At 46.2% G+C, this 24,634-nt stretch overlaps 1 protein-coding gene across 1 annotated transcript; it reads right to left on the minus strand.

Annotated features, from left to right (window-relative positions):
* Nucleotides 1-2,117: 2,117 nt before the first annotated feature.
* Nucleotides 2,118-24,343, minus strand: LOC138096980 (zinc finger protein 773-like). The gene is made up of 8 exons (XM_068993196.1): nucleotides 24,329-24,343; nucleotides 23,243-23,369; nucleotides 17,357-17,433; nucleotides 13,621-13,728; nucleotides 13,377-13,418; nucleotides 9,810-9,936; nucleotides 3,914-4,438; nucleotides 2,118-2,236 (listed from the first exon to the last, which is right to left on the minus strand). The coding sequence occupies exons 1-8, from the start codon at nucleotides 24,341-24,343 to the stop codon at nucleotides 2,118-2,120; spliced, it is 1,140 nt and encodes a 379-aa protein (XP_068849297.1).
* Nucleotides 24,344-24,634: the final 291 nt, after the last annotated feature.

Here is a 24,634-nt window from a genome sequence, read left to right on the forward strand (position 1 = left end):
GAATCCGCTTGCAGTGCAGGAGACACAGGTTTGATCCTTGGGTTGGGAGGATCCCCTGGAGGAGGAAATGGCAACCCACTCCAGTTCTCATTTGGAATATCCCATGATCAGAGGAGCTTGGTAGGTTACAGTCCACGGGGTTGCCAAAAGTTGGCCGTGACTGAGCAGGCACACGCAATGTCTAGTGTATGAGGTAAGGGAGCAGCTGATACTTTGGTATTCTGTCAATGTCTGTTTCTGAGAGTGAACGGTTGGTTCATGGCTGACAAGTATCCAACAGAGCAAAAAACGAAAAACCAACCAACCAACCCAAAATGGTACTAGAAAGATAAGTTGCTTACACTGTCTTTGTGAGCTAACATTAAATGATGATGTTACTCAGTGGTTCCCAAGCCGGTAACATCAGCATCACCAAGGAAATTTGCTAAAACTGCCTGTACATGGTCAGTTCATGGATAGCCTGAACCTGCAGCTCCCAAGACAGCACTAAATCCTGGGGCATGTGAGAACAGCAATCACACACCCACAGGGACATCCCAGCAGAGAGGCAAAAATGAGATGATGCCGTGAAGACACAATTTCACAATCGCTTCTGCCCATATGCCATTGTCTGAAACTCATTGACATGGTCCATGGAAGAGAAGCTGTGTGTTGATACAGAAACAATTGGATAGGAGACCATCTATGCAGTATCTAGTACAATCCATCAGTTCAGTCACTGGAATAATGGATTTCATTATCCCTCCTACATATTCAGCACTATTTATTACTTTTTGGTTGAAAACCTCAAACCCCATTCCTCTGTTCTTAACCTAAACTAAGACAACAAGGCAATAAACAAAATAAGCTGTCACTCATTCTCAGTATTATTATGGCTCTGGAAGACAGTGGCAGGAACCAGTGAAGGACTTGCTGAAGAGACAGGCTGCCAATCTAGGTTTCTATATACACAGCAAAGTTGCCTTTTAAGAAAAAGTACGAGTAGGCACTTCCCTGGTGCTCCAGTGCTTGAGCCCTTGCTCCCAATGCAGGGAGCACAGGTTTGAATGCTGGTCGGGGAACTAAGATCCCATGTGCCACAGGACGTAGCCAAAAAAAGAAGAGTATGACTGTTTTGAACTCCATATGGGAAATTTAATAGAAAATTAACACACACAAAATGAAATCCTAAAGTTTATATTTAAGGATTTGGAAGCCGATCTCAGATGGAAGACCTGCAATGATAGAAACAATGAGGATCCAAGAGGGCAAATGCCTGCACAGATGGATACAACTGCTCATAATTTGCATTAAACATGAATGCTGTTTCCTGTGGAGTTAGAATGATGGAATTAACATACAAGGTCTCAACACACAGACTGAGATACAGATATACTGCTAAGTGTCTTACATAGTAGCGAAAAAGAAAAAGTACTTATAATTCTGTGCTCTACTGTTTTTAATAAGTGCTTATAAATCTTAAACAATAACAAACACAATTAGAGAATGTGCTTTCCAAACTAGAATAAAGAAAACCTATAAGTAATTAATAGAAAATTTAAAGGGAAGGAGGGGAGAAAAAGAACAAGTGATGCAAAAAAATCCAAAAAATAAGAGTGCATATTTAAACTCAAATTCTGTATATCAACTATAACATTAAATAAATATGGGATAAGTTAAATTAGCAGTCAGTACTTTCGGACAGCTCAAAATTCCCTTCACAAGAGATTTTTAAAGGGAGGTTTTGAATTTCTATTCAGAGAAACAGAAATTTGGCTGATGGAGAACCAAGACCTTATGCTGAATGTCACTAGAGCCCATGATTAAGCTTCTTAAGAAATAAAATCTGCTGAGAAGCCATCAGGAAATTACCAGCAGCACAGCTCCTGGTGAGGAAAGAAGAGAATGACATGGAGGGGTAACTTGTGAGTAACAGCAGCCAACTTTTAAGCACATCCACATACCCAGCCATATGACAGGCTCTTTACAACACTATCCTTTAACCTGCACAACAACCCGGTGAGGCATGCTGGTCAACACACTTGTTTCATAAATAATGAAGGTTCCAATGGTTAATCCAACTCCAAGTTTACAAGGGAGAAAACCAAGAACCCAAAAGTTCCCTGAGTTGGTCTGAGTTATGAGCACCGCTGAGTAGCACAGCTGAGAACGGTGGGCCAAGTGGCGGAGATCTCATCACTGCTCTCCTCACCCTCCTGCCTGAAGTCATATAGTCTGGGCAGGGCCGGGACCCTTCCTGGATCAGAGAAATAAGCTCATGGAAAATTCAGCTGCCCAAACTACCAGGATGACCTACAAGAAGTCTTTCTGACTTTTGTGTGTCCCAGAAAAGGACCTTCAGCCTCACTCACCACACTTGTGGAACTGGGAACTGTGACACTTGTGACTAAGAAACTGGAACACACTGTCAAGCCATGGGTCACGTTTCCTATGGATGCAGAGGGCTCTGTCAGGGCTGAGGGGCAAAGTCGTTCCCGGAGACTCACCCCAACATCAAAACCACACACGTCCCATCAACTCTGCCTCCGAACACGTCCCAGGTCACCTCTTAAGCCACCATCCTGGGCCAGTCCACTGTCAACATCCTCCTGGACTGTAGTGGCCTCCCCCCTCTCTCCAACATCAGTTCTTTATCCTCCTCAGTCTGTGCTCCACACAGCAGGCACAGGGCGGCTTAGAGACAAATGACATCATCCTGCTGTCCTGTGAGTCCCTTCCTCAGCTCCCAGAGCAGCTGCAATACAACCCACATTTCTCATGATGCCCTGCCCCTCCGTCTCACGGCCCACCACCTGCTTCCTCTGGACCCACTGGTCTTCAGCTGTCTCCTCTGGCAGTCCCAGCTCTGGCCTGCCTCAGGATCTTGGCACATGCTGTCCCCTTTGCAAGGAGCGCTCTTCTTCATCTTCAAACACGGCTGAGGCTCCTCTGTCCCTCACAGTCCTGTATACCTTCTGTTCCTTTTCCCATGCATTACAGATTAACAGACATCTTTCTACTTTCACACACATGCAGACAGACTTGTGGGGAAGTGTCATGACTAAGGTCATCCAGATGGTGATAGGCACAGCTCAGGAACGTTGGCATCCCAACTGTCCGCAGAGTCCAAGCTCGCAGCCACTGGACCGCTCCTCCTGATCACATCTGGCCTCCATGCCAAAGTTTTGACCTTGTTCTTCATTATGCTGAATGGGGATTGCAGGCATGTTACTATCACAGCAACAACACTGGCGTACCTCACCTGTGTGTTATGTCGGTTTCCCATTCTAGACGTGAGTCACAAGACTCATGTCACAGTCACCCATGTATCTCCATAACCCAGGACACTGTGTGGAGCAACAGGGATGAAAGATGAGGTTCTCACAACTCCTGCCCATCAAACCAGCAAGAGCACAGTGGACCCCTCTATACACAGAAAATTAGATGGGGTGACACAGGCCATTAGGGAAAGGGGTCCTTCATCCATGGGGATGCACGTAACTCCTGTGTTGGGACAAACTGAGTTCCAGGTCTCTTCATGGGCCATGTAACAAGCAACTTTGAGGTGTAAAAAGAAAATCCTTCTGCTGAGAACCACGTCACGTCTTGGGACATGATCTCCTCAGTGAAAGGGCTCAGCTACAGCTAAAGGTAACACACAATCACAGCAAAACTGAGCACATGAGGGGACATAGGGTATCACTTGGGTACATAGTCTCAGATGCCAAAGAACATTTTTCCTCTGGCCAAACTATTCACCACAATAGTTACTTTAAAGAAGTCTTCCCGATATGAGTTTTCTGATGCTGACTGAGCCCAGCCTTCTTGTAAAAGGCTTTGCCACATCTCAGACATGTGTAGGATTTCACTCCACTATGAATCTTTTGATGGGTGGTGAGGGTTGAGCTGTAGCTGTAGGTTTTTCCACACTCACTGCACTCATAGGGCTTCTCCCTAGAGTGACATCTCATGTGGCGAGTTACAGAAAAGCTGTCACTAAAGGCTTTCCCACACTCTTTGCACTCAAAGGGTTTTTCCCCAGTGTGGGTTCTATTATGCCGAATGAAGTCAGAGTGGTGGGCGAAGGCCTTTCCACACTCACTGCACACATATGGCTTCTCTCCAGTGTGACTCCGCTGGTGCCCCGTGAGGTGTGACCTGTGGCTGAAGGCTTTGCCACACTCAGCGCACACGAAAGGCTTCTCTCCAGTGTGAATCCGCTGGTGCTCCGTGAGGTGAGACTTGCGGCTGAAGGCTCTCCCACACTCACTGCACTCGTAGAGTTTCTCCCTAGTGTGAATGCTGTAGTGTAGAGTGAGGTCTGCTTTCTTGAGAAACGTCTTGCTACATTTTCTGCATTTATAGAGTTTTACTCTAGTGTGAATCCGCTGATGTCGAAGAAGGAAGCGATTCTCGACAAACCCTTTCCCACATTCCTTGCATTTGTAGGAATTCTTCCCTCCGTGAGACAGTGGGTCTGCTCTTGATCCATGTGACTCACGTGCATGAGGAGCATCTTCTGAGGAGACTTGATCTTGTAAATCTTTTGACCCCAGACTGTTGCCTCTCCCCAGATCACCACATTCAGGGATCCTGTTTCCAGGGAGGGTTTCCTTGCGAAGGACTGTTGCTGTCTTCAAATGCCCTCCCTGCTTTTCTGACGCTCCTTCCGGTTCCCGAGCTTGCCCCAACGGAGAAACACTGCAGCCTTCCTGAGTCAGTGCCCTCTGAAGTAAGCGTCCCTTGAACAAGGCTTGCTGAGAAGCAGTAGTCTCTGTGGTCTTGGTTTTTGCTTTGTCACCTGAAGGCATTCCAATATACAAATGAGGCCTATTAGTAATGCCAACACAGAAGAAACAAAATCACCAAGCAAGCAGGAAAAGGAAGACGGAAATGTGGACCCCTGATACCCTGCTGTGGTTTGGCTGGAGGTATGCGGTCCTGAGAACCTCATCTGAAGTGCCGCAGAGTGATGAGAGAACAGCGAGCACTGACAGAGCGGGGAACAGTGGGACTCACATGTGGCTGCCAGGAGTGCCAGAAGGTCAACCACACTGGAAACTGTTGGGTGCTTTTTCTTCAAGTTAAATATACACCTATCCCATGTCTGAGTCAATCCAATTCTGGGTATATGCCCAACATAACTGCTCACAGGAGTTATGTTCATAATGTCCAAAAAAATGCTTTGGTCACCTGATGCGAAGAGCCAACTCATTGAAAAAGACCCTGCTATTGGGAAAGACTGAAGGCAATGGGAGAATGGGGCAGCAGAGGATGAGATGGTTAGACAGCACCACGGCTTCAACGGACATGAATCTGAACAAACTCCGGGAGACACTGCAGGACAGAGGAGCCTGGTGTGCTGCAGTCCATGGGGTTTCAAGGGTCAGACACGACTGAGCGACTGAATGACAACTACTGATGTTCATCAACAGGAGGATAAATAACAGAAACTGCAACATATTGCTACAATGAGATATTATACAGTATGAAAGCATCACACTCCAAGCAAGTGCAACCCCATGAATGAATATGATTTAACCTAAATCAAATCCCTTATGATTATACAGTGGAAGTGACAAATAGATTCAAGGGATTAGATCTGATAGACAGAGTGCCTGATGAACTATGGACGGAGGTTTGTGACATTGTACAGGAGACAGGGATCAAGATCATCCCCAAGAAAAAGAAATGCAAAAAAGCAAAATGGCTGTCTGAGGAGGGCTTACAAATAGCTGTGACAAGAAGAGAAGCTAAAGGCAAAGAAGAAAAGGAAAAATATACCCATTTGAATGCAGAGTTCCAAAGAACAGCAAGGAGAGATAAGAAAGCCTTCCTCAGTGATCAGTGCAAAGAAATAGATGAAAACAATAGAATGGGAAAGACTAGCGATCTCTTCAAGAAAATTAGAGATACTGAGGGAACATTTCATGCAAAGAGAGAAAAAGTGAAGTTGCTCAGTTGTGTCCAACTCTTTGCAACACCGTGGACTGTAACCCATCAGGCTCCTCCGTCCATGGGATTCTCCAGGCAATAATACTGGAGTGGGTTGCCATTTCGTTCTCCAGGGGATTTTCCCGACCCAGGGATTGAACCCAGGTCTCCCACATTGCAGGCAGATGCTTTTACCGTCTGAGCCACCAGGGAAGATAGGCACAATAAAGGACAGAAATGTTATGGACCTAACAGAAGCAGAAGATATTAAGAAGAGGTGGCAAGAATACACAGAAGAACTGTACAAAAAAGATCTTCATGGCCCAGATAATCACGATGGTATGATCACTCACCTAGAGCCAGACATCCTGAAACCCGAAGTCAAGTGGGCCTTAGGAAGCATCACTACAAACAAAGCTAGTGGAGGTGATGAAATTCCAGTTGAGCTATTTCAAATCCTAAAAGATGATGATGTGAAAGTGCTGCACTCAATATGCCAGCAAATTTGGAAAACTCAGCAGCGGCCACCGGACTGGAAAAGGTCAGTTTTCATTCCAGTCCCAAAGAAAGGCAATGCCAAAGAATGCTCAAATGACTCCACAATTGTACTCATTTCACACGCTAGTAAAGTAATGCTCAAAATTCTCCAAGCCGGGCTTCAACAGTACGTGAACCGTGAACTTCCAGATGTTCAAGCTGGTTTTAGAAAAGGCAGAGGAACCAGAGATGAAATTTCCAACATCTGCTGGATCATCAAAAAATCAAGAGAGTTCCAAAAAAACATCTATTTCTGCTTTATTGACTATGCCAGAGCCTTTGATTGTGTGGATCACAACAAACTCTGGAAAATTCTGAGAGAGATGGGAATACCAGGCCATCTGACTGGCCTCTTGAGAAATCTGTATGCAGGTCAGGAAGCAACAGTTAGAACTGGACACAGAACAACAGACTGGTTCCAAACTGGGAAAGGAGTAGGTGGACCTAACATATTGTCACCCTGCTTATTTCACTTACATGCAGAGTACATCATGAGAAACGCTGGACTGGAAGAAGCACAAGATGGAATCAAGACTGCTGGGAGAAATATCAATAACCTCAGATATGCAGATGACACTACCCTTATGGCAGAAAGTGAAAAAGAATTAAAGAGAATTATCCTCTTGATAAAAGTGAAAGAGGAGAGTGAAAAAGTTGGCTTAAAGCTCAACATTCAGAAAACTACAATCATGGCACCTGGTCCCATCACTTCATGGGAAATAGATGGGGAAACAGTGGAAACAGTGTCAGACTTTATTTTTGGGGCTCCAAAACCACCGCAGCCATGACTGCAGCCATGAAATTAAAAGATGCTTGCTCCTTGGAAGAAGTTATGACCAACCTAGACAGCATATTAAAAAGCAGAGACATTACTTTGCCAACAAAAGTCCATCTGGCCAAGGCTATGGTTTTCCAGTGGTCATGTATGCATGTGAGAGTTGGACTATAAAGAAAGCTTAGCACCAAAAATTGATGCTTTTGAATTGTGGTATTGGAGAAGACTCTTGAGAGTCCCTTGGACTGCAAGGAGATCTAACCAGTCCATCCTAAAGGAAATCAGTCCTGAATATTCACTGGAAGAACTGATGCTGAAGCTGAAACTCTAATACTTTGGCCACCTGATGTGAGGAATTGACTGATTTGAAAAGACCCTGATGCTGGGAAAGATTGAAGGTGGGAGAAGGGGATGACAGAGGATGAGATGGTTGGATGCTATCATCAACTCGATGGACATGAGTTTGAGTAAACTCTGGGCGTTGGTGATGGACAGGGAGGCCTGGCATGCTGCAGTCCATGGGGTTCCAAAGAGTCAAGACATGACTAAGTGACTGAACTGAACTGAATGAATCTCAGAAACATTCTGATGATCAATAGGAGATAAGCAGAAAACACACTAGGAAGTTCTGTTTTACCCACTTGTGAATAGTAAAAACTCCTTCTACTGGTGGTTATGTTTGTAAGAAGTTGTATGGACTAAGAAGGCTTGCAGGAGCCTCCTAAGGTCAGGATCTTGACCTGATGGTAGTTATTTGGATTTAGTCATGTGTCAAAATTCATCAAGCTAAGCCCTTAAGAGTCATGAACACTGATCTGTGTAAATTACACTTCAGCTTACAAAAAAAACAAAAAGAATAAGGGGGATGAATGGAAGTCTAGTGTAGACCTTTCTTCTACAAACAGCCTCGGAGAAGCTGGTTGTACAGACAGTCACACTGATCAGAGGCCATTCTAGAGCTCAGGGATTGGGGGTCTCAGGGATTGGGAATAAGAGATGATAGGAACGCCCAAGGTGGGAGATGCTTCTAATGCAGGAATTTGTCATGAGAGGGACAGAGGGAGGTGAGAAGAAAGGCTTCAAGTGGCAATCAGATGCAGATGAGTCTGAAAGGACTGAGTGAAGGGAAAGAGAAGCAAGCAGTCTTTCTTTCCAACATGAATTTTCTCACAGGCTGAGGCTTCAGCAGGTGGAGAGTGGTGAGGGTTTGAGGTGAGGTGAGTGGCTGGGGGAGCTGGTGTGGAGACACAGCAGAAGTGCAGAGATCACGGGCGTGCAGTATCATGCAGACGAGAGATGGTGAGAGAGGTGGACCGGGGTGAAGTTCAGGAAGGCGATGCAGTCAGGAATGATGCGGGGTATGTGAGGGATAGAACTAGGCACGGCTGCACAAGGGATCCAATGATCGTTCGAAGCTGGTTCTGGCCTTTTCAACCTGGGTGTAACTTGTGTCCCCAGAGAGGTCTCAATAAGAAGCTTCCCCAGAATTTCACAGGCAACAGTCCCTCCCAGTCTGCAGTGACCACCACTGCCTGGATCTTGGCAATCCACCTGAGGAAGTGCTTGGGGAAAGAGCTCTCTTCACCATCCGTAGCTCTCGTCCAGGATGCAACAGGCAGGTCAGTTCTGGTTTAGAAATGGGATACCCTGTTTGTGGACATACAGAACAAAGGTGTTTTGTAAAGACTATGAAGACTCTCTCTATAGAGTGTGATTTTTAGGATAGGGAAGATTTCAGAATAATAGTGCTCCCATGCACGAAAAAAAATGCTGCCCTGGGTCCTGAAACCAAGGCACAAACACCAGCCTTGGGCAATGTCTACACAACAGCCTCCATCCTACAGAATCCAAAACCTGCTCACGTGCAGCCACGGGACCCCTGGAAAAGACACCCACTTTCCCCACAGATGTTCTCTGATTAATCTAAGTCCATGTGTCTCACCAGGTGATGCCAGATTCTCACCACAGGCCAGTTCAAATCAGGTCTCTGGGATCAGGCCTGGGGCCACCTGACCCAGCCAGGTTGGGTCAGTCAGATCCCTATCAGGGGAATCTTTTACAGGGGCCTCAGGCTGAGGCCCTGCTGAGTGCTGGGGCAAGAGGTCACTTCCTATCACAAAAACACCTTCACAGAAAGGGCATGACATAGACATGCTGGAAAATATAGAGATAAGAAGTCTGGGGGTCTCAGAGAGAAGGACTGAGGTGGCCATTCCTACCCAAAGCTGTTGTGAAAAGACAGTGACCCAAGCAGACTCACGGAGAGAAGCCAGGGTGAGACCCAGAGCCAGGGTGCGCATCTGCCTGCGGATTCTCCCAGGTCCTGGGGACAGGTCCTCAGGACACCCTGCTCCCAGGAACCCCACTTCCTCCCGCCAGGAGGACCAGGCTTCTTGCTCAACTATCCATGTTGGAGACAAAGGGAGAGCAGTTGGGAGGAAGCAAGCCCAGAACATGGCGAGGAAGATGGGTTGGGGGAGGAGGGGGGCGGGTGGCCCCACCATCCAGGCCTTGAGAGGATGGAACCCAGAAGGAGGCTGCAGAAATCCCACCCCTGCCACCACGGAGGTGAGGAGAAACTTACCCAGTGAGGCCAGGAGCCCGGAGGTCTCCAGCACCACCTCCTGGTACAGGGTTCTCTGAGTCGGGTCCAGTAATTTCCACTCCTGCCGGGTGAAGGTCCCAACCACATCCTTGAGGGTCACTGGTGCCTGGCAAGTCAGACAGAGTAGCATCATGTGCTTTGGGGCTGTTGGATGGGATCAGAGCCTGTTTATTTCAGGTGTTTGCCTCAGGCCTTTCCAGCCTGCTGTAGTTGGGAACACAGGTTCTGGTGGCGGATGGACAAGGTGTGAGTTTCAACTAACTTGAGAACTGTGTAACCTGGTGCAGGTAACAACACTTCTGAGCCTCAAGTTTCTCTACTATAAAGCATTCTGTAAAATAACAGAACCTAATTTTGAAGAGGTGGGGATTGAAGGAGATGAAAGGTAACAAAAGTCCCTCAGAGCAAACCAAGGGCCCCATGAAAGCCCGCTATGACCATTGCTTTTTACGATTATTTCTCCTCTTTGCCCCTCTAAGGCCCTGGAAAATCTCAACCAGCACACAGCTCTGCACAAAAAAGCCAGATCCCAAGCAAATGGGTGCAGGCGGTACTTTACCTGGAATTAGAAAGATCAGGAACTGCTTCAAAGAAGAGGTGTTATTTGAGCAAAGATCTGAACAATGCACAGGGATGAACTGGGGACCATCCTGAGTGAGGAGGACTGCAAGGGCAAAGGCTGGGAAGTCGGTAAGAGTTGGGCAAGTGGAGGATGGTGCAGCTGGAGGGCAGTGAGCTGGGGAAGGGTGGGAGGGGAAGGGGATACACAGTCCACACAGAGGGAGTCAGAGGGACAGCTGCAGGGGGCCGTGCTGGGGTCTGAACTGATTCCAAGTGTCATGAGCGCCCACTAGCTCACAAGCAGCTAGTGAGCCCGTTACATATAGGGCCGGCCCTGTTCTAGGCCCAGGGATAAAGCAGCAAACGGGTTCACGGATCCTCAATAAGCAACTGAATGAATGAGCAAGACAACATCAGCTGGCTCTAAGGATTCTGGTGATGAGAAAACAGAGTGGGGGGCAGAGGGGTGGCTTCCCTCATGGTTCAGTGGTAAAAAATCCGCCTGCCAATGCGGGAGACACCCGTTCGATCCCTGGTCTAAGAGGATCCCACATGCCTCAGAACAACTAAGCCCAGGCGTCACACTCAGTCTATGCTCTAGAGCCCAGGAGCTGCAACTACTGAGCTCATGTGCTTAAACTACAGAAGTCCCAGTGCCTGGAGCCCGGACTCTGCAACGAGAGAAGCATTTGCAATAAGAAGCCCGCACACCACGAAAAGGAGTAGCCCCGGCTCACCGCAAGCAGAAAGAGCCTGTGCAGCAACAAAGGCCCAGAACAGCCAAAAATAAATAAATAAATAAAATTATTAAAAAGAGAAAGAAAACAGAGTGGGAAGATTAGAGAAAGTGAAAGTGAAAGTGAAAGTCGCTCAGTCATGTCCGACTCTTAGCAACTCCTTGGACTATACAGTCCATGGAATTCTCCAGGCCAGAATACTGGAGCGGGTAGCCTTTCCCTTCTCCAGGGGATCTTCCCAACCCAGAGATCGAACCCAGGTCTCCTGCATTGCGGGCAGATTCTTTACCAGCTGAGTCACAAGGGAAGCCCAAGAATACTGGAGTGGGTAGCCTATCCCTTCTCTAGGGGAATCTTCCCAACCCAGGAATCGAACCGGGATCTCCTGCATCGCAGGCGGATTCTTTACCAATTGACATATCAGGGATCAAGGATGCACACAGATTGGGAGCAAATGTGAAAAGCCCTCTCTGATGAGGGGGCCACACAAACAAAAAGCAAATACACAAGACAATTCCTGGTGGTGACTGGAGCTGTGACAAGAGCAAACAGTGTCACACGCTGGAGAGAATTCTGGGGCCTGCTGTGTGTTGACATTCAAAGGCTCCCACAAGGCACCATCACCCTATCTTTAATCAACTCACTTTTCACATAAAAGGAAATGTCTTTAATAGAAGGATGAATTTGCTGCTGAAAATGGCAATCTAGTTTTGCATAAACAGATGGCAGCTGCCAAGATGAATCCAGTGACCTTCCTGGCTCTCAGCCCACCCCAGGGTCCTCCTGGCAGAGGAGCAGTGAGGTGGTGCTAGTGGTAAAGAACCTGCCTGCCAATGCAGGAGATGCAAGATGCAAGTTCAAACCCTGGGTCGAGAAGATCCCCTGGGGTGGGAAATGGCACCCCATCCCAGTATTCTTGCCTGGAGAATGCCATGGACAGAGGTGTCTGGCGGCCTGCAGTCCATGGGGACACAGGAGTGAACGAGGTCTGACATGACTGAGCATCCTGACTCTAAAAATACTGCACACACTGTGCATCTGTCCCCAGGCTCTCCTTCCTGTAGGCCTCACCTGGACACAGGCCTGAGACCAGGGGAACCCCAAGACCTGATTCCCCGGGGGGGAGGGTGTCCCTAAGATCATCTCAGGACAAGGGGCTCTGCTCCTGAAGTGTATGGAGCGATGCTACCTGGCTGGATCCTGGGGAACACCCTCTCTGATCACCGTAAGCCAGGAGAAGGAAATGTCAATACCCTCATTAACCCCAAGGTATGGGAGACAAGGGCAGTGATGAGACCTGCTCAAGGTCACAGCCCTGGGAAGGGCACGGACACAACACACACTGAAGTCTCAATCCTGTTGCTTGAGCGCTTTCCTCAAAGCGCTCCATTCAGGTGTCCAGGGACAGAGAAGGTCTGAGACAGCCCATCTCTTCAGTACTGCCGTTAGGACAAGCCTAGGGGAAAAGACTTCGTTCAACCCTAGAAATCAGAGTAATGGAAGAGCCACAACTAGCATTTCCTGGGCGTCTCTGAGTGCACTGTGCTGCCGTCAGTGCTTTTCACACCCTGCCCTACTCATCTCTCACCAGAACCCAGGAAGAATATGCTGGGATTAACCCCATTTCACAGCACAGGAAACTGTGGAGAGTCAGGACCTAGCAACACTCCCCGTTAGTGGGCAGGGACAGACCCTGGAGCTGAACCCAGGATACGGGCTCTAAAGTTCGTTCTGCACACCTGCAATACACATATGGAGGATGGCACAGAGGGCTCCACGTATGTGTGGGGGTTACAGGGAGCCCTCTCCTTCACTGGCGACTCCACTCGACATGTAGAGGAAACCTATTAAAATCTGGATCAGCTTCCTTCCCTCCTTGCCTCCAAATCCTCCATGGTGCCCACCAACCTAAGAAGTGGACCCTTTCTTCCGTCCGCCACTCCAGACCTTTCTCCACGGTTTCCAATGGGCTATGCGAGTCACAACTTAACGCCGCTCAGCCTCACCTCCAGCACTTTCATCTAGTGGTTCATGTGCTTGGGACACCCCTGCACAGATCAACTGCACTGGGAACCCGTCCATATCAACCCCGGCCTGGATTTAGGACACTCGGCTGGGCCTGACAGACCAGCCTCCACAGTCCCCAGAGTTAGGGGAAGCAGAGACCCTGGGCAACCCTTTCCTCTCTATGGAGCCACTGGGACGACGTGGCGGGGGGTTCAAAGGGCCTGAGGGGCCATCCACTCACCGGTGCCGGGTAGGTCTGGGCCGCCAGGGCCGCCATGGTGCCCTGCGCAGGGTCCCCAGGCCACGCAAGGTGGGGAACCATGGAGGGTTCCGAGGGCTGAACTGTGCCCCGCCGCACCACCCCCACCACGCCCACCCTCGACTCGACTCCTGGGCAGCGCGGGGAGGGAGGCTCTTCCCCACTCGCTCTGCTCCAGCCTCGAGTACGCTGACAGGCCCCGACGTGCCCGCGAAGCTAAGCACACCTCAGGCGGCGCCGACGAGACCCCAGCGCGGACGCCACCGGAAGTCTCGTGCAACGCGGGATCCCGGTCCTGCACAATCATTGGTCCAGGGCAAGCGGGATCCCGGTCCTGCACAATCATTGGTCCAGAGCAACCGCCTCTTGCCGCGGAGCCTCCTGGGTAATACGGCTACCGCCACCCGTCCTGGTACTTTGAAGGGCGCGATTCTGGGAATTTCTGCTGAGGATTCTAAGTACCCGCGTAAAGGGCCCTGGAAAATGACATCCTCGGGCTCCGGGGGGCGGGGGGCGGGGAGGAGAAGGGTGGGGGGAAAGAAGCGGCGCTTGGCGTCTTCTTAAATGGCCACCACCCCGTCTCCGTGTAGGATCTTCCGCAGCTAAGGAAAATTCTTAAACATGTTATTTCATGTGCCATAAGGCTAAAATCTCTGAGGGATACGCTGGACCATGATACGCAGAGTGGAAGCAAATTCAGGGATTTCCCTGGTGGTCCAAAATACTGAGCCACTGTGCTCCCAATGCAAAGGGCTCGGGTGTATCCCTGATCAGGGAACTAAGATCCCACGTGTGGTGCAGCAGAAAAGAGAGAGAGAAAAGGTGCATCCACTCAAAGATTGGACCTGATAAACATTATCTTGCTGCTCTTCGACACAAGGAGACAGAAGCCTGAGGGTCATTCTGTGAACTCCAACACCAGTGATGGACCACAGGGAAAAGAGTTCATAGACAGGAAGACAGAGATATCAGGCAGCCTTGAATCATGTGGCCAAGATGCTGTCTCTCTTACCCTCAAAAAACACATTTCCCCTGCCTCTATACTCACCGATTGTATTCCTATCCAGCCCACCTGTTATGTCAATATAGCATTTCTCACTGCACATTACAAGGGAAGTTTATTTCTTTTAGTGGTGATGACACCTGAGATCTATTTGAAAAGGAAATTTACCAAATTGCATTTTCTGCAAGACATTTCCTGCAGTGGTAGACATGTGTACAAAGTGGCCTCCTGAACTCAGATAAACATAATGTTTTTTTATTTCAATCTGGTGTAATGGCAATACTATCTGCCAAAGGATTTGAAATTATTTCTGAGAAGATTGTGAAAGGTGATTCCTCACCAGTTTCAGTCTGATAGCAAGATTATGCACAATGACTTCATTCTGTACATTCGTCCTTATTCAATGAAAATTCACTCTAAGATGCCACATGTTTTCATTATGTAGTGTCTTTATTACTGAAGATCTGCACATGGCTGTGCTTACACAGCTTCATGTCATCAGATCAAAACATGGCTTCCCCACCTCCTAGTCAGCCTCACACTACAATAAAAAAGATGACTCAAGGTTTCTATCTAAGCTGGAAGGATAGATTTATCAGTCATTGAGATGGGAAGGGTGGTGGTGGTATAGACGGAGGAGGTTAGAAAGAAATATTTAAAATTCACTTTTGAACATATTTTATCTTAGAATCTATCAAACACCCAAGTGAGACAGGCTGTAGGCATTTGAATGTAGGACTCTGATACTCTGATTTTTTAAAATGACTTTATTTATTTACTTTTTTTTGGCTGTGCTGGGTCTTCACTGCTGTGTGGGCTTTTCTCTAGTTTTGATGAGTAGGGGCTACTCTCTAGTTGAGGTGTGCAGGCTTCTCATTGCAGTGGCTTCTCTTGGGGAGCATAGGCCCAACAGTTGTGGTGTACGGGCTTAGTTGCTCCATGGGCATGTGGAGTATTCCCAGGTTAGGGATCAAACCCATGTCTCCTTCACTGGCAGGCGGATTCTTTTTTATTTTTTGGCAGGTGGATTTTTACCACTCCAGAGCCTCCAGGGAAGCCCTGACTCTTCTTTTGGCAAAACAAGTGAGATGTTTTATTCTTTGATGGGCTGATTTTTAAAGAATGATCAGAGCTATGCAGTCCAGACTCCCCAAGAGAAGAAATTAATGTGCAGAAATAATGCCAAGTAAAATGTCACATACCTGGATTCTTGCAGTTACAGGTAAATCTCATGTTTTAGAAAAAATAAACAGCAGGATATCTGGGAAATATTAAAGGACTGTCTGGAGCTACAAAAAGATGCTCCTTTTTCTTAAGGTGGAATAAACATGTGGTACTTACCATTCACATTCCTGATCTCCAAAAGGTAGATTTCAGATAAGAGATTTCAAATCAGGCTGCACCTGATTTGCTAGCTCTTTTCCTTTGCTTGTACTCAGTCATTTAACTTCTCATATTAATTTCCCCTAGGTAAATCATATGTCATTGAACTCTGTGTCAGGTTCTGCTTCTGCAAAACCCAACCTTAGGCAGAATATGTTTGGTCAAAACCTAAGATATCAATCATGTGAATCATGTCAGTGATATTAGGTTTCTTTTCCATAAGAATATAAGCAAAGGCCAGGAAAACTGCCTGAAATATATAACTGCAGAATCAGACTAAATCTGGCCGTAGCCTGTTTCTAACAAGAAACTGAGTTGTTTTTCAAAGACAGAACAAAACCACAAGTCATGCAGTCAAACCATGCACTAGGGTTTCAACCTCAAACACCACTCAGGATCAGAATTCATCCCCCGTCCCTACTTTTAATTTTCTTTTTCGTTTTTATAGTGTCTTTGACTGGTTTTGGGATCAGGACAATAATGAATGACACTGTAGAATAAATTTACGTGTGTTTCATCCTCTTTAGTTTTTTGGAACAGTTTGAGAAGTCGTATTAGCTCTTCTTTATATACTTAGTAAAACTCCTCTGTGAAGCAGTCCAGCCCTGGACTTTCGTTTCCTGGGATTTTTTTTTTTTTTAAAGAACCAGAATATATATTCCTTTCAAGTGTGCATGGAACATTCTCTAGTATAGACTACACACAACCACACAAAACAAGCCTTGATAAATTTCAGAGGACAGAAAGTTAAAGCATCTTTTCAGAGCATGATAATATAAACTCAGAAAATCAATCACAGAAATAAAAATGAGGAAAAACAAAAACCCAATTACATGGAGACTAAGCAAAATGCTACTAAAAAACCTATGGGTCAAGGATGAAATCAGGCAGGGAATCAGAAAATACCTCAAGAAAAATGACAATGAAAACACAGCCTTATAAAAGTCTATTGAATGCAGCAAAAGCAGTTCTAAGAGGGAAGCTCATAGGGAGGCAGGGGTTCCTCCAGAAACAAACAAAATCTCAAAAGATCAACCTAACCAACCACCTAAAACAGTTAGGAAAAAAAAAAAAAGAGCAAAACCCAAAGTCAGCAGAAGGAATAAATTTATAAATGTAAAAGAAATAAATAAAACAGGTGTGTGTTTTTTTTTTTCAAAGACAAGATTCATAAGACCAGGAGATAATTTTTTGAAAGGGTAAACAAAATAAAAAATCTCTAGTCAGGCTCACCAAAAAGAAAAGGGAGACAACCCAGATAAACAAAATAGGAAATCAAAGAGGAGAAGTAACAACTGATACTATAGAAAAACAAACAAAAAATCGTAAGAACATACTTCATAAGCCAATAAATTCAACAACCTAGAAGAAATGGACAAGTTTCTAGAAACATACAGGAAAAAGCAGGGTGAGAGTAAGCAAATATATCCACAGTTGTGCAAATGAACATGAAATGTGTGTTTTCATCTAATCTATTTCAAGACATCAATATGTGTTGGTGTTTCAGACATATATCTAGGAATATGGAATGCATTAGTATAAACATGTAAACACACATTTTCCTACTGGAACTTACTCTGTATTTGTTGGAAAATACAATAAGCAGCTCATCTAGGACATTAAGCTGCATAGTGTAATGGATGGTGACGGGTCCTAAGGAGGTTAAGAAGGGCAGAAAATGGGTGATGAGAAAATTAGGCGTTTATGATGGGTTGAGGCACTAAACTGAGTGTCCATATTTGGACTTCTAGTGAAGATGGAAACTGAGGGCATATTTGAGGTGGTTTATTTCATCCTTTCCTATTGCTGCAGTCACTATTTTGCCTTATTGAATGAAACCGGAACTCTAGGATGACACTAGAACCCACTGTCCTCCTTTTATTCTCATGCGGATATTTTAACAATGATTCAAAGGTAGTCTTTCTAATAGCTTTATGTGGATGTTCTTTATTTACAAGATTAAGAAAGATCACTACTAGGGAGGTCCCTGGTGGCCTAGTGGTTAGCACTTTCACTGCTGTGGGCTGGGTTCAATCCCTGGTTGGGGAACTGAGATTTCACAAGCTGTCTAAAAAAAAAAGAAAAACCAAGGAAAGAAAACAAAACACAAAAACAAGAAGGATCACTTCTATCATTACTTTGATATCTACGTGTAATAGATATGAACAATCCACAAATTGAAGATTTTTCCATTCAATATCATCACATGTACAAAATACCTGGAAATGTAAGATCTACAAAGGGAAAACTAAAAAACACTGCTAACAAAATTAAAGATCCGAATAAAACGTTATGTTTATAGATTGGGACACAGTCTTTCTTCTGTGTGCGTGTGTGTTCAGTTGCTCAGTCACGTTTGACTCTTTGTGACCCCATGTACTGTAGCGCAAAATGCTCCTCTGTCCATGGGATTTCCCAGGCAAGAATAGTGGAGAGGGTTGCAATTTCCTACCCCAGGGGATATTCCCAACCCAGGGATGGAACCCAAGTCTCTTAGGTCCCCTGCATTGGCAGGCAGATTCTTTACCACCGCGCCACCATCAGTTCAGTTCAGTCACCAACTCCTTGCGACCCCAAGAACTGCAGCACAGCAGGCCTCCCTGTCCATCACCAACTCCCAGAGTTCACTCAAACTCATGTCCATCGAGTCAGTGATGCCATCCAACCATCTCATCCTCTGTCGTCCCCTTCTCCTCCTGCCCCCAATTCCTCCCAGCATCAAAGTCTTTTCCACTGAGTCAACTCTTCGCACGAGATGGCCAAAGTATTGGAATTTCAGCTTTAGCATCAGTCTTTCCAAAGAACACCCAGGACTGATCTCCTTTAGAATGGACTGATTGGACATCCTTGCGGTCCAAGGGACTCGCAAGAGTCTTCTCCAACACCACAGTTCAAAAGCATCAATTCTTTGGCGCTCAGCTTTCTTCACAGTCCAACTCTCACATCCATACATGACTACTGGAAAAACCATAGCCTTGACTAGATGGACCTTTGTTGGCAAAGTAACGTATCTGCTTTTCAATATTCTATCTAGGTTGGTCGTAACTTTCCTTCCAAGGAGTAAGTGTCTTTTAATTTCATGGCTGTAATCACCATCTGCAGTGATTTTGGAGCCTCCAAAAATAAAGTCTGACACGGTTTCCACTGTTACCCCATCTATTTGCCATGAAGTGATGGGACCAGAAGCCATGATTTTCGTTTTCTGAATGTTGAGCTTTAAGCCAACTTTTTCACTCTCCTCTTTCACTTTCACCATACTGAAGATTAAATGCAATTCCAATCAAAATTCTAGCGGGAATTTTTGTTATGCACAAATTGAAAAGTGGATTCTAAACGTTATATGGGGGAATTCCCTGGTGATGCAGTGGTTAGAACTCTGCACTTCCACTGCCAAGGGTACAGGTTCAATTCCTCCTCAGAGAACTAAGATCCCATATTCTGAGCAGCCAAACAAACTTCCTATGGAAAGGCAAAGGACCAAGAATGGCCATAATAACTTGGATAAAGAAAGTCCAAGGAGTACACAACCTTGAGATCAAGACATATTATTGTTAAAAATAAATTATTCAACACATGAAAGTATTGGCATAAATAAAGTGGATAAATGCAACTGAAGAGAAAGTTCAGAAATAGACATATATAGACATGATTGACCTTCCATGAAGATACTAAAGCAATTCAAGAAATAAGCTATACTATTTTAAATCAATATCACTGCAGCAATTGGGTATCCATATTCTTTCAAAAAATAACTTTCCAAATCAACTGAGGATGGCTTATTAATATCATTAAGAAACCTAAATTTAAAAGTTACAGAAGGAAATATAGGAAAAATTCTGTCTTTAAATTTGGGAAATATTTCTTATTTACAACACCAAAAGAATAATCAGTAAACGAATAAATGGACAAATTAAACTACACTAAAATTAAAGCATCAGGGAATTCTCTATGCTCCCACTGCTGGAGGCACAGGTTTGATCCTTGGTTGGGGAACTAAGATCCCTCATGTCCAGCAGCATGGCCAAATAAATAAACAAAATAAAACAAAACTCTTTCTCTGGAAATGTGACTGAACTGAGATGACCAAGTCTCTGGAGGAATGCTGGTAAATATTTCCAGCAGAGTACCTTAATCAATAATCCATGAAGAAACATCAAGTCAGTAATTAAGAGGGTAAATCATATGAACAGCAATTTCCAATGATATATGGGTGAAAATTAACACATGGAAAATGACTCAGCATCATGTCATTAGGAAAATGCTACTTCAAATCACTGGACACAGCTATGACATCATAGAAATGAGAAAGCCCAAACACACCAAGTGTTGCCAAGAATGGAAAGAACAGAAACTCGGATTTCAGTGCTTCCAGTGAGACTGTAAAAAGATTTAACCACTTTAGAAAAGGTTGAGTGACTCCACAAAAGTTGCACATCCACCTACTCTACAACACAGAAGCTGTGCTACCAGATGTTAACTTGAATGAAGGCAAGCCCAAGTTCAGAAGGGCACTTCCCAAGTGTGAACTTTCCTGTTTTTTATGAACCTGGAGCTGCCTACAAAGAACTATGCTCATGAGGCTTTCATCTAGTATGAATTCTCTGGTGGACAACAAGACTTGTTTTGTAAGTGAAGGGCTTCCCACATTCACTGCACATAAAAGGTTTTTCTCCAGTGTGGACTCGCTGGTGATAAAGCAGCCTTATTTTGAAGATGAAAGACTTACCACATTTGCTACACGCATAAGGCTTTTCTCCAGTATGGATCCTTTGGTGAGCAAGAAGGTTATTTCTGTACAGGAAGCACTTCCCACACTCACTGCACTTATGAGGATTCTCTCCAGTGTGGATTTTTTGATGCTGGACAAGTGCATCCTTGCAAATGAAGGCTTTCCCACATTCATTACACTCATAGGGTCTTTTTCCAGTGTGAGTTCTCTGGTGTTCAAAAAGTTTATATTTGTGGACAAAGACTTTCCCACAGTTACAGCACTCATAAGGCCTTTCTCCTGTGTGAACTTTCCGATGGTGAATAAGACTGGAGCTCTGTCTAAAGAACTTCCCGCAGTCATTGCACAAATAAGGTTTTTCTCCAGTGTGAACTCTCCAGTGCTCCGTGAATTTGTACTTCTTACTGAAGGCTTTGCCACATTCGCTGCACTTGTAATGTCCTTGCCCAGAGTAAGAGACCTCTCTCCTCTGCCTGCTTCTGCATGGATGCTCTCCATCATGGGAAGAATGGTACTGGAGAAAGCCCAGGCTCCCCAGGAAAGTCTTCTCAATCTCTCTGCACCTGAACACAGGGTCAGCCAGGTACAGAACATCTTTCTCTACCAGGGCACACATACTGGAAGCGAGAGTCTTCAAGATAGAAGGGTCTGGCTGTGGATTTCTGTCTCGTGTCACTTGCTCTACAGAAACACACTGTTTAGAAATGGCTTTCTCAGCTTCTCCTCCCTGCCAACAACCTGAAAGGAAAGCAAAAAGTACTGATAAAGTGCGTGGAGACTTTTGTCGGACAGAAACCCATTACAGATTTCTTTATGACATATCAGAGAGTAAGCCCATGGCAAATGATTCAAACAAGGGAGGCAGACAGGTGGCAGAAGGGGCTACTGTGAATACTAGGCCTCTGTGATCAGAGAATAGGGAAAAAGACAGGATGCCGGGATATGGTGCTGTGCTAAGAGGAGAGGCCTGGAACTACCCACTCTTCTGCAGGTGTTCAGCAGGATTTTGGGGTGGTGACAAGTGTACTAGGCAGAATGTGCCCCACTTCCAGAAAATGCATTCACACCTTACTACTCAGTGTTTGAGGAGTATATAAGAATGTGTACCTCCCAAGATACATTAAGAATGGATTACTGGTACTGTAGATTTCAAATATATATATATATACACACACACTAATATGACATTTGTTTTTCTCTTTCTGACTTATTTCACTCTGTGTAATAGGCTCCAGGTTCATCCACCTCATTAGAACTAATTCAAGTATGTTCCTTTTTATAGGTGAGTAGTATTCCATTGTATGTATGTACCACAACTTCCTTATCCATTCATCTGCCAATGGACATCTAGGTTGTCCCACATGCTAGCTATTGTAAACAGTGCAGGGTAGCAAAATAGACAGAGACATAAACAGCAGACATTTGGAAACAGTGGAAGAAGGAGAGAGTGGGATGACGTGAGAGAATAGCATTGAAACATATACATTACCATATGTAAAACAGATGGCCAATGGAAGTTTGCTGTATGACACAGGGAACCCAAAGCCGGTGCTCTGTGACAACCTGGAGGGATGGGGTGGGGAGGAAGGTGGGAGGGGGTGTTCAAGAAGGAGGGGACGTATGCATGCCTATTGCCGACTCATGTTGATGTATGGCGGAGGCATCACAATATTGTAAAGTAATATCTTCCAATTAAAATTAAAAAAGAATCAACTACTGGGACTTCCCCAATGATTCGGTGGTAAAGAATCCACCATCCAATGTGGGGTGGGAGGGGATTCTATCTCTGGTTGGGGAACTAAGATCCCACATGCCACCAGTGTGGCAACCACAAGTGAACAAACAAAAAAACTAGAAAAAAGAACAGCCTTCCATTGGCGAAGATTGCAGGGAGAGAGGGAAAGGAGAGATGCAGGTGACACTGGGGCAGAAAAGGACAGCGGTATGAACTCACAGTAGAAATAGACAAACGGGGGAAGTGTCAAAACGGGGAAGAAGACAGAAGTGAGGTTCAGCCAGGATAAGCTAAAAACTAACACAGTCGTGGAGGAAAGACCTGTCCCTGCAGGATTAGAACTCATCAGTGACATCATGCCTTCCTACAGCTCCTGCTCACCAGGACCTGGATCCTGTCAACCCTCTTCCTATGACCAGAAAGATGTCTACTTCGTCAGGCACCCAGGGCTGCCTCTGCCCCTCAGCTCAGGATGGGTGAGGGTGGAACCTACCAGATCAAAGGCCTGATTAACCTACCAGATCAAACTGGGCAGTCAAAGACACCAGCCCGGAGTGACCCAAACAATGACAGACTTCAGGAAAAATATTTATTATTAGGAGAACCTCGAGGAGAGTCTTAAAAAAAAAAACCTAGTGTTGACCACAAATGCTGACCACGTAAGTGTCTGTTATCACTGAGGCAGGTGCTGCACAAAAATAGGTTAGAACCTGAGACACAGATCTTCCACCCAGCACAACAGTCAATACACCAAGTATTGGCAAAGCAAAGGAGAAGTGGACAAGCAGGGAACAAGCCTCCAAGAACAAACCCTTCTGTGAAAGGCTTCAGGGCATGTGACACAGACTGAACATCTATGAGGAGCGGGGCACAGCTCAAATGCCAGGAAGCCAGGGAAGGAAGCAGTGTCCATGGCCTAAGCTAGGAAGGCTGGAGTGAGCCAAGCAGAGAGCAGGGCCGAGTCCAGCACAGGCAGTGTGTGCGGACGCAGTTCTTACCCAGGGAGGCTATCAGGGACAGGTTCTCCAGCACGACGTCATAGTACAGGAGTCTCTGAGCCTCGCCGAGGAGCCCCCACTCCTCCTGGAAGAAGGACACCGCCACATCTTCAAAGGTCACAGGGCCCTGTCAGGAGGGGGACATGAGTTCACAGCGGCCTCTGTAACCAAAACACCCTCCCCACCCTCCCAGGCTTCATGGCACCAACACCGTGATCTGAGGACCTGAATCTGACATGGTCCACCTGCTGTCCCCCTGCTCAGGAGTATCTTCACACCTGGACCCCGCCCCCACCTGATCTCCAGATGTGTGTCTAGTTGTACACCTGACACCTCCCGTGAGGCACCCCTGCCACATCTCAGAGTCAGCACGGGGATACCTAATTCTGGACAGTCCTGCTCGTCACTCCTACTTTTTTTGGCTGCACCTACTTTTTTGTGGCACGTGGGATCTAGTTCCCTGACCAGGGATCGAACCCTGGGCCCCCTACATTGGGAGCGCAGAGTCTTGGCCTCTGGACCACCAAGGAAGTCCCGTCACTCCCACTTCTCACTTCCCATCTCAGACACAGTGTCCCTACTCTCACCTAAAGGCAAACGTCGTGGTGTCACGTCAGACGACTGTCTCTCACCCTGCACAGCAGAAAATCATCCAGCTCCTCAGACTGCCACCCTAGGAAAGGCTCTGCTCTGTCTTTATCCACCCACATTCTGGGTCCTGCAGTTTCCTGGGCACACTGGACTTGGTCTCACCTCCAGGCACATGGACAGGGTGGCTCCTGTCCCAGGAACATCTCACCACCTCACCTTCTCCACTGGACACAGGAGACCACCTCAGTACAACTATCAAAACTGAGGAGGGGGTTCATGGGAATCTCTGAATTTGTAGGCAAGTGGGACAGAAGTACTGGTAGCCTGGGAACCAGAGATCAGAACTGGCCTGTCTAAAGAGGGTCCTGTGCCTGAGGTGACCCAGGGCCAGAACTAAGGCCCAACAACCCCAGGACAACTGTGTCTCCTGTATCTGTGTGTTAGGACCAGGGGTGGGATGACGTCTAGGAAGGTACTGCGGCTTCTTCCACTTACCTGTCCAGCGACCATAAACGCTGCTGCTACCTGGGAACCTGTGAAAAGAGGGAGGATCTGAGATCAGGGTCATCTTGGTGAGGATGGAAAGGCGGAGCCGTGTCCTCCCTTTCCTTTCCTGGAGACGAGTCACTTCAGGCTAACCTCTGACCCTACACCCTCAGGCTTCAGAGCAATAACCTGACAACTCAGATAGCCTTCGACAAAGATTCAACTTCCTTCAGTTTCAGTGTCTTCATGTGTAAAATGGCAACATTTATGGTGCCCATCTCATGATGTTACTGTAGGCATCAAATGCATTATTAC

Source organism: Capricornis sumatraensis, chromosome 20 (genome assembly GCF_032405125.1).
Source record: "Capricornis sumatraensis isolate serow.1 chromosome 20, serow.2, whole genome shotgun sequence".
NCBI classification, from domain to species: domain Eukaryota; kingdom Metazoa; phylum Chordata; class Mammalia; order Artiodactyla; family Bovidae; genus Capricornis; species Capricornis sumatraensis.